This window comes from Oncorhynchus tshawytscha, linkage group LG14, assembly GCF_018296145.1.
Source record: "Oncorhynchus tshawytscha isolate Ot180627B linkage group LG14, Otsh_v2.0, whole genome shotgun sequence".
Taxonomy (NCBI): Eukaryota; Metazoa; Chordata; class Actinopteri; order Salmoniformes; family Salmonidae; genus Oncorhynchus; species Oncorhynchus tshawytscha.
The window spans coordinates 40573811-40588691 of NC_056442.1; the positions used below are offsets into that span (position 1 = coordinate 40573811).

The 14881-nt window shown below is 44.0% G+C and overlaps 1 protein-coding gene, 1 long non-coding RNA gene and 1 pseudogene across 3 annotated transcripts; all 3 read right to left on the minus strand.

Annotated features, from left to right (window-relative positions):
• Positions 1-2116: 2116 nt before the first annotated feature.
• Positions 2117-3104, minus strand: LOC121839278. 2 transcript variants are annotated; one of them, XR_006078846.1, is made up of 4 exons: positions 2773-2824; positions 2618-2671; positions 2247-2521; positions 2117-2157 (listed from the first exon to the last, which is right to left on the minus strand). It is a non-coding gene; the product is annotated as an uncharacterized LOC121839278 (long non-coding RNA). The 2 variants fall into 2 exon arrangements; XR_006078847.1 differs by lacking the exons at positions 2117-2157; positions 2773-2824 and adding an exon at positions 3050-3104 and having other exon boundaries at positions 2213-2521.
• A 1666-nt stretch (positions 3105-4770) lies between these two features.
• LOC112267204 lies at positions 4771-9239 on the minus strand (annotated as a pseudogene).
• Positions 9240-9354: 115 nt separating this feature from the next.
• Positions 9355-14800, minus strand: LOC112267203 (dehydrogenase/reductase SDR family member 13). Its single transcript, XM_024445411.2, has 5 exons — positions 14055-14800; positions 13744-13860; positions 13468-13591; positions 11311-11637; positions 9355-10939 (listed from the first exon to the last, which is right to left on the minus strand). Exons 3-5 carry the CDS (start codon positions 13562-13564, stop codon positions 10677-10679), a joined length of 687 nt encoding a protein of 228 aa, XP_024301179.1. The 5' UTR covers positions 13565-13591; positions 13744-13860; positions 14055-14800; the 3' UTR covers positions 9355-10676.
• Between the last annotated feature and the right edge of the window lie 81 nt (positions 14801-14881).

A 14881-nucleotide genomic window follows, 5' to 3' on the forward strand; every position in this document is an offset into this window, starting at 1 on the left:
GGCCTCATACTTTGTAGTAATTTGTTTATTAACAGTCTATTAACTGACTCCATAAAGATAAATAGCAATGTGCCAGCAAGTATAAGTTATTGCTGACTAAGATCAAGAAATGGTCATAACTAATATAAACGCAAATATTTAATAACAATGTAAAAGGAATGAATTCCAACATACAAGGAAAAACCATACATTTAAAAGCCATCCTTGGTGATAACAAGGCATTAGTCTAGGCATGATGTGAGTGAGAGAGTGAGAAGCCTGCTCCCACCTCCTCCCGCCTGCGTTTGCCTTCACGGACATTGATTCCCATCATTAGAGAGGAGTGTCCAATATCTTGTCAGTATATTCCAAAATCTTTGCCGTGGCTAGAATCAGTCTCTCAGGACAGGTCGGATAGCCTCTCAATCACCTCCCACAGCTTCCTGGCCAAAGCATCATCCCGCCCCTTCGCACCGACGTCCTGTAGTGCACAGGAAGAGAAGTAGCGTCCACTCAGCAGCTCGATATGCTCTTAAAGCCCACAGTGCAGGGTGGTCTGAGCTCCCCTCTCAGGCTACTGACCTGGGTGTAGGCTGTAGGTGGAGGGCTACTGACCTGGGTGTAGGCTGTAGGTGGAGAGCTCCTGACCTGGGTGGAGGCTGTAGGTGGAGAGCTCCTGACCTGGGTGGAGGCTGTAGGTGGAGAGCTCCTGACCTGGGTGGATGGAGAACTGTGGGTGGAGGTGGGTGGAGAGCTCCTGACCTGGGTGGATGCTGTAGGTGGAGAACTCCTGACCTGGGTGGATGCTGTAGGTGGAGAGCTCCTGACCTGGGTGGATGCTGTAGGTGGAGAGCTCCTGACCTGGGTGGATGCTGTAGGTGGAGAGCTCCTGACCTGGGTGGATGCTGTAGGTGGAGAGCTCCTGACCTGGGTGGAGGCTGTAGGTGGAGAACTCCTGACCTGGGTGGAGGCTGTAGGTGGAGGGCTACTGACCTGGGTGGAGGCTGTAGGTGGAGGGCTACTGACCTGGGTGGAGACTGTAGGTGGTGATGCTTGTCCCATCCAGGCAGTTGGCCAGCACCCGGTTGAAGACCACATTGCACAGCTTGCTGTGGCAGTAGGCCCTGAAGTTAAGCCAGGTAGACCGGCCTGGCACCAGATCCTTGTGGGTACCCAGGAGGACAAAGTCCACAGAGCCTAGCCGGGTGTAGGTGAGCCGACACGTTGACACTGCTTCAGCCGATCCAGCAGCAAGCAGGTCAACAGGAAGTGACCTAGGTGGTTGACCCTGAACGCCATGCCAAACCCATCCTCAGTGTGGCCAGGCCCCAGCATTCCTAAAACAAATTTAATCTTATTGGTCAAATACAAGAGGTGTAGAGTTTACCGTGAAATACTTACGAGCCCATAACCAAGAATGTAGAGCTAAAAAGATAAATATTTGCTAAAAAAAAGAAAGAAAGAGGGAGTTGAGGTAATACAGTATGTTCATGTAGGTAGGGGTAATAGTGACTTGGCAAACAATGTGACATACAGTGAGATCAGACGGAGTAAGGCAACACATAATGGCCAAGTATTTGTCATTAAATGAGAATTATTTTATCCATGATTCATTAGGGTTAATTTAATAGAGGAAGTACGTTTTATGTATTGGGAATTAATGTTTACATTCCCTCTCTGCCACACCTGCATTGTTGATGAGAAGGCCCAATCTGGGTTCAGTCTTTAGGAAGGTTTCAGCAAAGGAGCGAACAGACTTCAGACTCCCCAGATGCAGCTGCATGAACACCACCTCGTTCCCCCGAACAGACTTCAGACTCCCCAGCCAGCTGCATGAACACCACTTCATTCCCCCGTTCAGACTCCCCAGATCCAGCTGCAGAACACCACTTCATTCCCGAACAGACTCAGACTCCCCAGATGCAGATGCAGATGCATGAACAGCTGCATGAACACCACCTCGTTCCCCAGACTTCAGACTCCCCACAGACTTCAGACTCCCCCCAGATGCAGCTGCATGAACACCACCTCGTTCCCCCGAACAGACTTCAGCTGCATGAACACCACCTCCCCAGACTTCAGACTCCCCAGAGCAGCTGCATGAACACCACCCCCAGATCGCTGCATCCCACCTCGAACAGACTTCAGACTCCCCAGATGCAGCTGCATGAACACCACCTCGTTCCCCCAGCTGCATGAACACCACCTCGTTCCCCCGAACAGACTTCAGACTCCCCCAGCTGCAGATGCAGCTGCATGAACACCACCTCGTTCCCCCGAACAGACTTCAGACTCCCCAGATGCAGCTGCATGAACACCACCTCGTTCCCCCTCGAACAGACTTCAGACTCCCCAGATGCAGCTGCATGAACACCACCTCGTTCCCCCGAACAGACTTCAGACTCCCCAGATGCAGCTGCATGAACACCACCTCGTTCCCCCGAACAGACTTCCCCAGACTCCCCAGATGCAGCTGCATGAACACCACCTCGTTCCCCCGAACAGACTTCAGACTCCCCAGATGCAGCTGCATGAACACCACCTCGTTCCCCGAACAGACTTCACTCCCCAGATCCAGCTGCATGAACCCACCTCGAACAGACTTCAGACTCCCCAGATGCAGCTGCATGAACACCACCTCGCTCCCCCGAACAGACTTCAGACTCCCCAGATGCAGCTGCATGAACACCACCTCGTTCCCCGAACAGACTTCAGACTCCCCAGAACAGACTTCAGACTCCCCAGATGCAGCTGCAACAGACTTCAGACTCCCCAGATGCAGCTGCACACCACCTCGTTCCCCCGAACAGACTTCAGACTCCCCAGATGCAGCTGCATGAACAGACCACCCCCAGATGCAGCTGCATGAACACCCTCGTTCCCCCCGAACAGACTTCAGACTCCCCAGATGCAGCTGCATGAACACCACCTCGTTCCCCCAGAACAGACTTCAGACTCCCCAGATGCAGCTGCATGAACACCACCTCGACTTCAGACTCCCCAGAAGCTGCAGAACACCACCTCGTTCCCGACAGACTTCCCTCCCCAGATGCAGCTGCATGAACACCACCTCGTTCCCCCGAACAGACTTCAGACTCCCCAGATGCAGCTGCATGAACACCACTCCCCAGATGCAGCTGCATGAACCCACCTCGAACAGACTTCAGACTCCCCAGATGCAGCTGCATGAGATGACAGCTGCATGAACACCACCTCGTTCCCCTCCCCAGAACAGACTTCAGACTCCCCAGATGCAGCTGCATGAACACCACCTCGTTCCCCCGAACAGACTTCAGACTCCCCAGATGCAGCTGCATGAACACCACCTCGTTCCCCCGGCTCCCTATAAAACAGAGGAATCAAACTGTGGATTTCAAACACCATACATTTTCAGACAGGTTAAACAAATCTCAAATCAGTATGTATTGAGATGCTGACTCCACAATCTTATATTTACATTATTTATTTCATCTATAAGGCTCCTCTAACCCTTCTGATATCATAGACAGCAGCCTCTGCCTTCTGTTTGCTGCGGCAGGCAGGGATGACCCTGGCACCTCTCTTGGTCAAATCCAAAGCAGTAGCCTTTCCAATACCAGTGTTGCTCCCTAGGGAACAACAAAACACACTTGAATGTAAAGGTCTTCAGCATGAACGCACTTGAAACGTGAGCACACTAAAACAGTCCCCATCACGTAGCAAGGCAACAACATTTGCCTAACTAAACTGTTACAAAAGCAGTCTTCCCTTTCAGTGTCACACAGCAGCATCTTCACCCGCTGAACATGTTCTAATAAAGTATCAAATACAACGCAAATTTAAGACATTATTACAGTACCGAGCATTGTTTCTAAATTTGGTAAACTAATGCCGTTTGCAAGCTATCAAAGTTCAGCAGACTAACTTGCTGCAGCATGCGCCGTTTTTGTTTTATTACGCCAAGCGTTTCCGGGTTTAATTTATAGTTGCTGTACGGAAGTATTCCACCAGATGTCGTATTTGTAATCTGCATGAAAATCGGCTCCATATTGAGGGTATACATTCTAATCAAAATTATTTGTGGGCAGTGTAGTAGTTTATTTCCTCTTTAGGCGTTCTACTTCATTCAAGTGAATCACTCTGAATAATTAAATATTCCCAATCACGAACGACTCAGGCATCATTACATATTCTGCTAGTTTATGTTTTTTTTGCAGAGGTGTAAAGTAACTAATTCCAACTACTCTCTATACTAATTAATTCGTTTATCCGAGTACTTGTAGGTTGAGTGTTTTTAAGTCAGTCATTTTACAGAAACTTTAGTCAAATGTAATTAAAGTAACAGTACTTCTACTCGAGTAGGATATTTCAGTACTTTGTTATAAATCATAACATAAATGTACTTAGTTACTACTGTACATCCATTCCCTCTTCCTTTTTCAATTTAATGCATGGAAAAGATCATGTGTAACAACGTTCAGGTAATCTTAGCTAATTATCCAGGTCAATTTTTATATTTTAAAAGTAACTCAATTACTTTTACTCTGAGTACTTTTTAAATGAGCTGCTTTTTACTGGAGTAGTTTTACACCAGTAATTTTAGTTCTAAAGTAGGATATTTCAGTACTCTTCACCCATTTTCCAATCCATATGATCAAGGCAACAAACAGCATCAGCTCCTCTGCTATATCCACATGATCTGTAAATGCTCTTCCCAAGGCTCAATTGCTACACATGTAGAGAGCTGGGTGAGGAATGAGAATACATGATCTGAAATATGAATGGATGCACTGTTAGGTGCTGGCACAGTTATAATACAACCACCAATGAATACACAACAGCTTCATTGAGCAACATGTACTTTATTCCCTTCAGTCTTGAATTGCCCAGTAAGCCTATGCTTCTTCATTCCGTTTGCCACTTCATGATTGAATTGATTCCAACATCCACCGTTTTGGGTGGGTCCTTTCATTATGTTCCCGATATGATATCTACTAGGGCAGAGTGGAACACCCTAAGTCACGTGGGTTAGGCCTAAGAGCTTAGAAGTTAATGCACAAGATCAATCCTCGATACGAATCACAAATGAGTAAGCACTTTTAGAATACCTGACACTGTTGGTTGATTTAAAGGGTAAGTCAACTCAAATGTCAAAAATCATTTTGCACAGAAAGGAGAGCTTGAGTCATAGGGGTAGGTTTTCACTAGTCCACACAGACTCTCACTGGCTTCCCATAGCTTCTTGGCCACCGTGCCGTCTCTGGCCTTAGACGTTCCTGACTGTAGTCGTGGCCAGAAGTTTTGAGAATGACACAAATATTAATTTCCAAAGTTTGCTGCTTCAGTGTCTTTAGATATTTTTGTCAGATGTTACTATGGAATACTGAAGTATAATTACAAAGGTTTTTATTGACAATTACATGAAGTTGATGCAGAGTCAATATTTGCAGTGTTGACCCTTCTTTTTCAAGACCTCTGCAATCTGCCCTGGCATGCTGTCAATTAACTTCTGGGCCACATCCTGACTGATGGCAGCCCATTATTGCATAATAAATGCTTTGAGTTTGTCAGAATTTGTGGGTTGTTGTTTGTCCACCCGCCTCTTGAGGATTGACCACAAGTTCTCAATGGGATTAAGGTCTGGGGAGTTTCCAGGCCATGGACCCAAAATATCGATGTTCTGTTCCCCGAGCCACTTAGTTATCACGTTTGCCTTATGGCAAGGTGCTCCATCATGCTGGAAAGGGCATTGTTAGTCACCAAACTGTTCCTGGATGGTTGGGGGAAGTTGCTCTCGGAGGATGTGTTGGTACCATTCTTTATTCAATAACTGTGTTCTCAGGCAAAATTATGAGTGAGCCCACTCCCTTGACTGAGAAGCAACCCCACACATGAATGGTCTCAGGATGCTTTACTGTTGGTATGACACAGGACTGATGGTAGCGCTCACCTTGTCTTCTCCGGACAAGCTTTTTTCCGGATGCCCCAAACAATCGAAAAGGGGATTCATCAGAGAAAATGAATTTACCCCAGTCAATATCAGTCTGTCTGATGTTTTTCCTGGAGAGAAAATGAATTTACCCCAGTCCTCACCCAATCCCTGTCTTTAGCAGAATATCAGTCTGTCCCTTGTTTTTCCTGGAGAGAAAATGCCCCAAAGTCCAATCCCTGTAAGGAATATCAGTCTGTCCCTGATGTTTTTCCTGGAGAAAATGAATTTACCCCAGTCCTCAGCAGTCCTCAGCAGTCCAACCCCTGTACCTTTAGCAGAATCAGTCTGTCCCTGATGTTTTTCCTGGAGTCCCCAGTCCTCAGCAGTCCAATCCCTGTACCTTTAGCAGAATATCAGTCTGTCCCTGATGTTTTTCCTGGAGAGAAAATGAATTTACCCCAGTCCTCAGCAGTCCAATCCCTGTACCTTTTGAAGAATATCAGTCTGTCCCTGATGTTTTTCCTGGAGAGAAAATGAATTTACCCCAGTCCTCAGCAGTCCAAACCCTGTACCTTTTGAAGAATATCAGTCTGTCCCTGATGTTTTTCCTGGAGAGAAGTGGCTTCTTTGCTGCCCTTCTTGACACCAGGCCATCCCTCAAAAGTCTTTGCCTCACTGTGCGTGCAGATGCACTCACACCTGCCTGCTGCCATTCCTGAGCAAGCTCTGTACTGGTGATGCCCCAATCCTGCAGCTGAATCAACTTTAGGAGACGGTCCTGGCACTTGCTAGACCTTCTTGGGCGCCCTGAAGCCTTCTTCACAACAATTGAACCGCTCTCCTTGAAGTTCTTGATGATCCGATAAATGGTTGATTTAGGTGCAATATTACTGGCAGCAATATCCTTGCCTGTGAAGCCCTTTTTGTGCAAAGCAATGACGGCACGTGTTTCCTTGCAGGTAACCATTATTGACAGGAAGAACAATGATTCCAAGCACCACCCTCCTTTGAAGCTTCCTGTTATTCAAACTCAATCAGCATGACAGAGTGATCTCCAGCCTTGTCCTCGTCAACACTCACACCTGTGTTAACGAGAGAATCATTGATATGTCAGCTGGTCTTTTTGTGGCAGGGCTGAAATGCAGTGGAAATGTTTTTTGGGGACTCAATTCATTTGCATGGCAAATAGGGACTTTACAATTAATTGCAATTCCTCGGATCACTCTTCATAACATTCTGGAGTATATGCAAATTGCCATCATACAAACTGAGGCAGCAGACTGTGAAAATTAATATTTGTGTCATTCTCAAAACTTTTGGCCACGACTGTACAGTTGGAGAAGTAGCGTCCAGAGAGGGGCTTCCAGGTTGGTCTGACACCCCTGAAAAATAAAAAGGAGAGCGGCACACTCTAGGAGGTCAGATGCAATAATTTAGTAACCTAATAACCAATGTTTCAACAGACAAGCTGTCTTCATTCATCCAGGTCGGTCTGACACCCCAACATAGTGTTCTTGAAGAACAACATGGAGATGACCTTCAACAGCATTAACAACAGTGTCTGCATAACAGCCCAGCTCAGGTTAGATTAAACCCAAGAGAAAAAAAACAAACACTAGAGTTGAGTTATCCATTCATAAAACATATATTTAAAAAAAAATCTATATTAGTCCTTTGGACGCTCTTATCCAGACCGACTTACATTAGTGTATTCATCTTAAGATAGCTAGGTGAGACAACATATCGTTGTGGGATTTATTTAAGATACTCTTTAAAGAGGTAGGTTTTCAGACATTGTCGGAAGATGGTCAGGGACTACCATCCCGATATATCCTGATATTAGGGGAAAACTTGTTCCACCATTGGGGTGCCAGGACAGAGGAGAGCTTGGACTGGATCATTAGGCATTTTATTCTACTTTACATTCAACCAAGGTAGAACTAACTTGAAAACTGCAGATACCATTACATTCAAAAGCTTTATAAACCTGACTTAGCAGCACTGACCAGGGTGGAGGCTGAAGTAGGTAACATTTGTGTCCTTCAGTCTCTTGGCCAATGGGTGAAGAGAACATTACACAGCTTGCCGTTGCTGTAGATGTTAAAGACATCCATGGCAGACTTGCCTACTCCCTAAGTGCTCGAGCAGTTTAAATACATTTTGCCAAAATTATGACCCAGGGACGCCACATTAACCACTCGACTCGGACTGCACTCCTTCAGACTGTCCTGAAGCAGGTTGGTCAACAGGAAATGACCGATGTGGATAACACCAAACATCATCCCCAAGCAGTCTTCTGTGTTGCCCTGAATGTAAATACCTGAGAGGAAACGAGACATCATTCATCCGTAATCACTTCTATGGGTTGATGGGAGTTCAGGGTGCATCTCAATAGTCTTAAGTAGCTTCATCTCCTCACAGCCTTTCTTTCATCCTGCATTGATGCAAATGAACAGGACAGGTCAGCACAAATAAAGGGTAGAGGGAAGAGAGAAAAGTTTAGAATTATCGAGATACACCCAGAAAAAGAGTGGTCCAACAATACCACCTCAATCCTCCTTCACCTGCATTGTTGATGAGCAGGCTCAATCTGGGTCTAGTCTCAAGACGATTTCAGCAAAGGAGCGAATAGACTTGACTCCCCAGGTCCAGCTGCATGAATACCACCATTGTTCCCTCTCCTACAGGACACAGGCATTTCTTTGTTACTCTGTCCCAATTTAATTAAACAATTGATGCCGAACCATTCATAGATTTATCATTTTCCAAAACGCCTCTTTTCACTTCGACTTATGACTGCCACCGCACGAGGGTTGTGATGTAATAAAATGTGCTAATGCGAAGAAGTCAGATTGTTGAACATCTCATTCTCATGATGTCAGCGAGAGCAGTCTCAGCTCTCCGCTTGCTGCAGCTGGCCAGGATGACCCTGCCACCTCTCCTGGGCAGATCTAGCACTGTCATCTTCCCTATGCTTGTGTTACTTCCTGGAGAATTAGTATTTATAGGATCAATGCAATGTAGGGGAGATCGGAGGCAAATGTCAAAATATATATTTTACTCTATATATAGATCACTTGAACTATGCCAGTCATTTTTTTACATCAGTCTCCTAATCATTCATAGGTCAGTACATAAACCAGTCGGGTTACAATACTGACTTTAATCCACAGTCTGGACGTTACATTTGCCCCCAGTGCCAGGGTCAAATGTAACACCTAAAAAAATAAACCAAATTCAACTTCAAATACTTCTGTTTGAATTATCACATTATCATAGACATATGTAATATGTATGACCAACCAATATTTACAGTAACACCCATTTGTGAATGGCCATTCAGTTCCTCTCAAAACATCTGAATAGTCTGATAGTGCCCAAATGATATCTGTTGACAACTTATTTGGCAATCTACAGGACCCCAAGGATATTTAATGTTAAGATTTTTATGAATTATACAAAACTAAGTTAAAATCACTTTTTTATTTTCATCATTTGGCTTAGGTTCATTTTAACACTGTGTTACAATTGCCCCCAACCCAGCAGCCATGACACAAAACCCCATGTGCCTAGCAAGAGACAACAATGTCAATGTTTAACTAACAGAAAGTGACGAAAATGATGATCGCTCGAGTTCTTGGACATTAAGGCTCAGACAATACAAGAAAACACAGTGCAACCAGAACCTCTTCAACCAGGAAGATAACCTAAATGGGCATGTACTGTACTCTAACTTGTTTCTGTTTGGAGAAGTTCTAATTGTTACAAACACCCCCTGTTACAATTGCCCCCAGTCTCCCCTACAACCTGCAGCAGAGTGTTCGTTGAGTTTTATAACCAGGGAAATCATTCAAAAATCCCCAATGAAATAATACACAAAGACAAATGAATTTAAGAATGCTATATACATGAAATGTACAGGCAAAGAAAATGACATCTACTCTACATTATTACATAACAGTGCCATGAACTTTCCTCCTGTGTCAATGTGGGGAAATACAGGAAGCATTGACAAAAACAGACACCTGTTACGAGTTCTCATGCTGTTTCACATTGCTTTTGCATATTGCCCCTTTGACAAAGACGTTATGAAAAATCATATAGGCCACCAATACCACTCCAGCAACAAGAAGAAAGGCAGCCATTGATCTTTCAGATCATGTGTAGCACTCAGTAAAGAGAACCCATAGCACATACTGCGCCCTCTGGAATTCCTTACCGTAAAGTTATTCTCATGGTCTAGAATTCCTTACCGTAAAGTTATTCTCATGGTTACTCTGCAGCGCAAAGAGCTCTACTTTCTATCGAGTTGCGGGAAAGCTTAAACCACACCCCATTGGACAGCACAGGGGCATTTTAGCTTTTCTTCTTATTTGCTTTGTTTGGATTCTTCTACTGAAGCTTTCATGCTCATCTCTCTCTCTCTCTGTAGGGCAGGCATGAGTGCCATCTTTAAATTCTAATTCAGCTGATAAATGGTTAGGAGGATACTTAGGCAAAAGCTATGAATAGTAGTTGGAGCCATCAAAAAACAAACAATCAAGACAAACATTCTTAACATTTTAGGCCTATTTACTGTTTTGTAAGAAATATAAATAACGTCTCTAATTAAATGTCCCATAAATCAATGTTAGGTAAGAAAAAGCAAGAGCTTCATCCATGTATTTCTATTCATGTACATTTTATAAAGCAAAACTGAAAGAATTACAGATTTGTTTTGAAAGAACACAGCATATTGGTTAGTAGGTTGAAGCCCAGTTAAAACTGGAGATTCACAGTGGTTTTCTTAAGAGGATAGGCCACTCAGACTCTCACTGACTTCCCATAGCTTCTTGGCCACCGCATTGTCTCTGGCCTTAGCATAGAGGTTCCTGACTGTACAGTTAGAAAAGTAGCATCCAGAGAGGGGCTCCAGGCCCTCCTGCAGGGCACAGTGTAGGGTGGTCTGAGACCCCGCCACAGTGTCCTTGAAGAAGAACATGAGGAAAGGCTTCATCAGAATCATGAACACCTTGCTGACATTGCGAAACAGTTCAGAGTTGATGGCTCCTGAAAAACAAAATAAACCCACATTTATATTGGTTAAAACTTGCAAACCAATAAATGTACTATTATTCAGACACATGGGGATCAGAGTAGGCTGTTGGGAGTAGCTATAGGAGGATGGGCTCTTTGTAATGGCTGGAATGGAATAAATGAAACAGAGCCAATCATGTGGTTTCCATATGCTTGATGTGTTTGACACCATTCCACTCCAGTCATTACAATGAGCCCATCCTCCTATATCGCCACCCACCATCCACACTGCGGGGGATGCATAAAAATACTGCATTTCAACTAATCAATACAGGACAAGTCCTTCTAACCCATACTTGGGCACAATGAAGATTTTATACATAACTGGGATATAGTGCACTCACCTGGGTGAAGGGTGTAGCAGGTAACATTTGTGCCCTGCAGTCTCTTGGCCAGCTCATGCGTGAAGAGAACATTACACAGCTTGCTGTTGGCGTAGATGTTGAAAACATCTGTGGCAGAATTTCCAACTCCTAACTCCTTGTGAGTGCTCAAACAGTTGAAGTCGATGGTGCCGAAGTTATGACCGATGGATGACACGTTGACCACTCGACTCGGACCACACTCCTTCATACGGTCTAACAGCAGGTTGGTCAACAGGAAGGGACCGATGTGGTTGACACTAAACATCATCCCCAAGCCGTCCTCTGTGGTGCCTGGCATGTAAATACCTGAAACAAAGGGGAAGTAACTTATTTCCATTTTGGCTTCATTAAATACTACAAAACATGTTTTACTCAGATTGATACCAGCTGCCTCACTTCCAAAATGTCTACACTGGTGTCAGGATATTACGTGGGTAATATTGGATTGGTATTACCATGTGCCATGGTTGGCAGGCTTGGTTAGTTGAGACAGCAGTCCAGCCAGCTCTTTTGGCTGGAGCATAATTTGTAGCCTACAACACCTTGGCTGCATGTTCAATCGCTATGAAATGTTCCAGCTCTATGAAATGTTCCAGCTCTATGAAATGTTCCAGCTCTATGAAATGTTCCAGCTCTATGAAATGTTCCAGCTCTATGAAATGTTCCAGCTCTATGAAATGTTCCAGCTCTATGAAATGTTCCAGCTCTATGAAATGTTCCAGCTCTATGAAATGTTCCAGCTCTATGAAATGTTCCAGCTCTGTACACAGGCTCTTGTGACACCTCACTAAGCACCAACTTCAAGTCCATCTGGAAAAGGCTGTCTACCAGTAGCGGTCAGTGCCATTTAAGATGAGGGAGGATTCTTCTTCTTTTTTCATGAGCATGGCCTTATTTCTATTACAGTATATTGGATGACTGTCATTCATACTCTATTCCCCCAGTTCAATGTAACAGCGATAGGTTTAGGAACCTACATGACACTAACATTTTCCCTATACCCATGAGGTTGCTACAACCTAGCCTATGACAGACAGACACATGGACAGACAGTGACACATTCAATACCGCCTTGCACACTCTTGTCTGCATCTAGCTGATCTAGGTGTAATCATTAGTCCAACAGTTGCAAACGAGAGTTTCTATTGGACAAATTCAGGTATGTTTATCCCCATTTAAAAAACAAAAATAAATAAAAAATTCCAAGCCGCTACACACAGTTTACATCGTTGTCACCATATTTGCTAAAGTAACGTCATAGACAGCAGCATAGCTAATAGAACTAATGTGTTTGTAAACCCATACAATCATGCAGTAACGTTACAGTACACAGTCAGTGAGCAGTTACACCGTTGGGCCCCGGTGGGAGTACATTTGTAAATCCAGAAGTTTACCTGGATTTGGAAGAGTTCCAGTGTTGTGTTGGATAGTCATAGCCAGCTAGCTAACATAGCATCCCTCTGTTTGAGTAGGCTAAACTAATTAGCTGCATTTGCTAGCTAAGTGACATTGGGGAAAAATGACACTCTTGCTTCTCCTTCAATTTGGAATAAATTCATTTGTTCAAAACTGTTCAACTATTGTCTTTCTCTTTGAGTGAACTACTCACCACACTGTGCACTGCAGTGCTAGCTAGCTGTAGTTTATGCTTTCAGTACTAGATTCATTATCTAATCCTTTGATTGGGTGAACAACAGTTCATTCTGCAATAGCTCTGGTAGGTTGGATAATGTCCTCTGGCATTTGTTATAATTACTGTGTAAGTCTAAGGAAAGGGGTGAGAACCATGAGCCTCTTAGGTTTTATATTGAAGTCAATGTACCCAGAGGACAGAAGCTAGCTGTACACCAGCTACAACATGGTGCTGCCCTACAGAGTGCTGTGGAGGCTACTGTAGACCTTCTTTGCAAAATAGTGTTTTAATCAATTATTAGGTAAGATGTGATTATATTTAGTATAGTTTTCTAAAAAGGATAACTTTTTAAATGTTTAAAAATATATTTTTATGAAATACACTGAGGATGGTCCTCCACTGGCCTGTACAAGACTAAATACAATATCATTAAGTCTCGTACAAGGTTGCGTGTATTGAAAGAGGGCCGTAGCGCTGAGGAAAACAACCACTGCAAGCCACACCTGCATTGTTGATGAGCAGGTCGAGTCTGGACTCAGTCTTTAGGAAGGTTTCAGCAAAGGAGCGAACAGACTTCAGACTCCCCAGATCCAGCTGCATGAACACCACTTCATTGCTCCCGCTCTCCTATAGAACACATTTCTATGTTAAAGTACTATTTTCATACACAAATTATAATAGAGAAATCCTAAAACCGCCGCAGAAAAAAAATGACTAGCCATACACTACTGGCCATTATAGGGGCTAAACTGGTCAAAGAGTTTTCAATCTCCTCTCACCCTCGATGTCAGCGAGCGCGGCCTCAGCTCTCCGTTTGCTGCGGCAGGCCAGGATGACTCTGGCACCTCTTCTGGCCAGATCTAGCGCTGTCATCTTCCCTATGCCTGTGTTACTTCCTGGAGAAAGTGGGCATAAAAAAGTATTAAAGAAAAATCTTATATGGGAAGGTAAATAATACAAGTTTATGATATTACTCAAATCATTTATGCCGGTGGGAAGATTAAAAAAAACATGTTTTTTTCATCTTTGGTCTTGATTATCCAACATTGATTAATAAAATAGGAATGGAAATCACTGGAAAAGGACTTACCAGTTACGATGACAGTTTTCCATGCAGTTTTGCTTTACTTTTGCATCTCTTTCCTTTAACCACAACACTGTGATAAATATATGCAATTACCAAACTACCAAACCGACAAGCACACAGGTATACATCTTTCTCTCTCCTGTGTGAAAACACCTTTGCTTTCAAGAGTGTAGACAAGCTAATTTTAACTCATTGGAGAGCTGCTGTGAAAATATAAACACACCCTTATCAGCTTCACAGTGGATTCAGTTTGTTTATCTGGCGATTGCGCAACTGGACAAACCGGAGTCGCTCTTTCAGGGCACGGCCATGGAAGATAAAAAAAACAGTCAAATCCGAGCAAAAGGGTTTTACCCTTAGACATACATACACTGCATGACGAAAAGTACACTATATACACAGAAGTATGTGGGCACCCCTTCAAATTACTGGATTTGCTTATTTCAGCCAAACCCGTTACTGACAGGCGTATGAAATCGAGCAAACAGCCATGCAATCTCCATAGGGAAACATGAGCAATAGAATGGCCTTGCTGAAGAGCTCAGTGACTTTCACCGTGGCACCGTCATAGGATGCCACCTTTCCAATAAGTCAGTTCATAAAATTTCTGCCCTGCTGGTGCTCCATCGGTCAACTGTAAGTGGTAGAAATGGAAACGTCTAAAAGCAACAATGGCTCAGCTGCGAAGTGGTAGGCCAAATAAGCTCACAGAATGGGAAAACCGATTGCTGAAGCGCATAAAAATGGTCTGTTCTTGGTTGCAACACTCAAGAGTTCCAAACTGCCTCTGGAAGCAACGTCAGCACAAGAGCTGTTCGTCGGGATCTTTA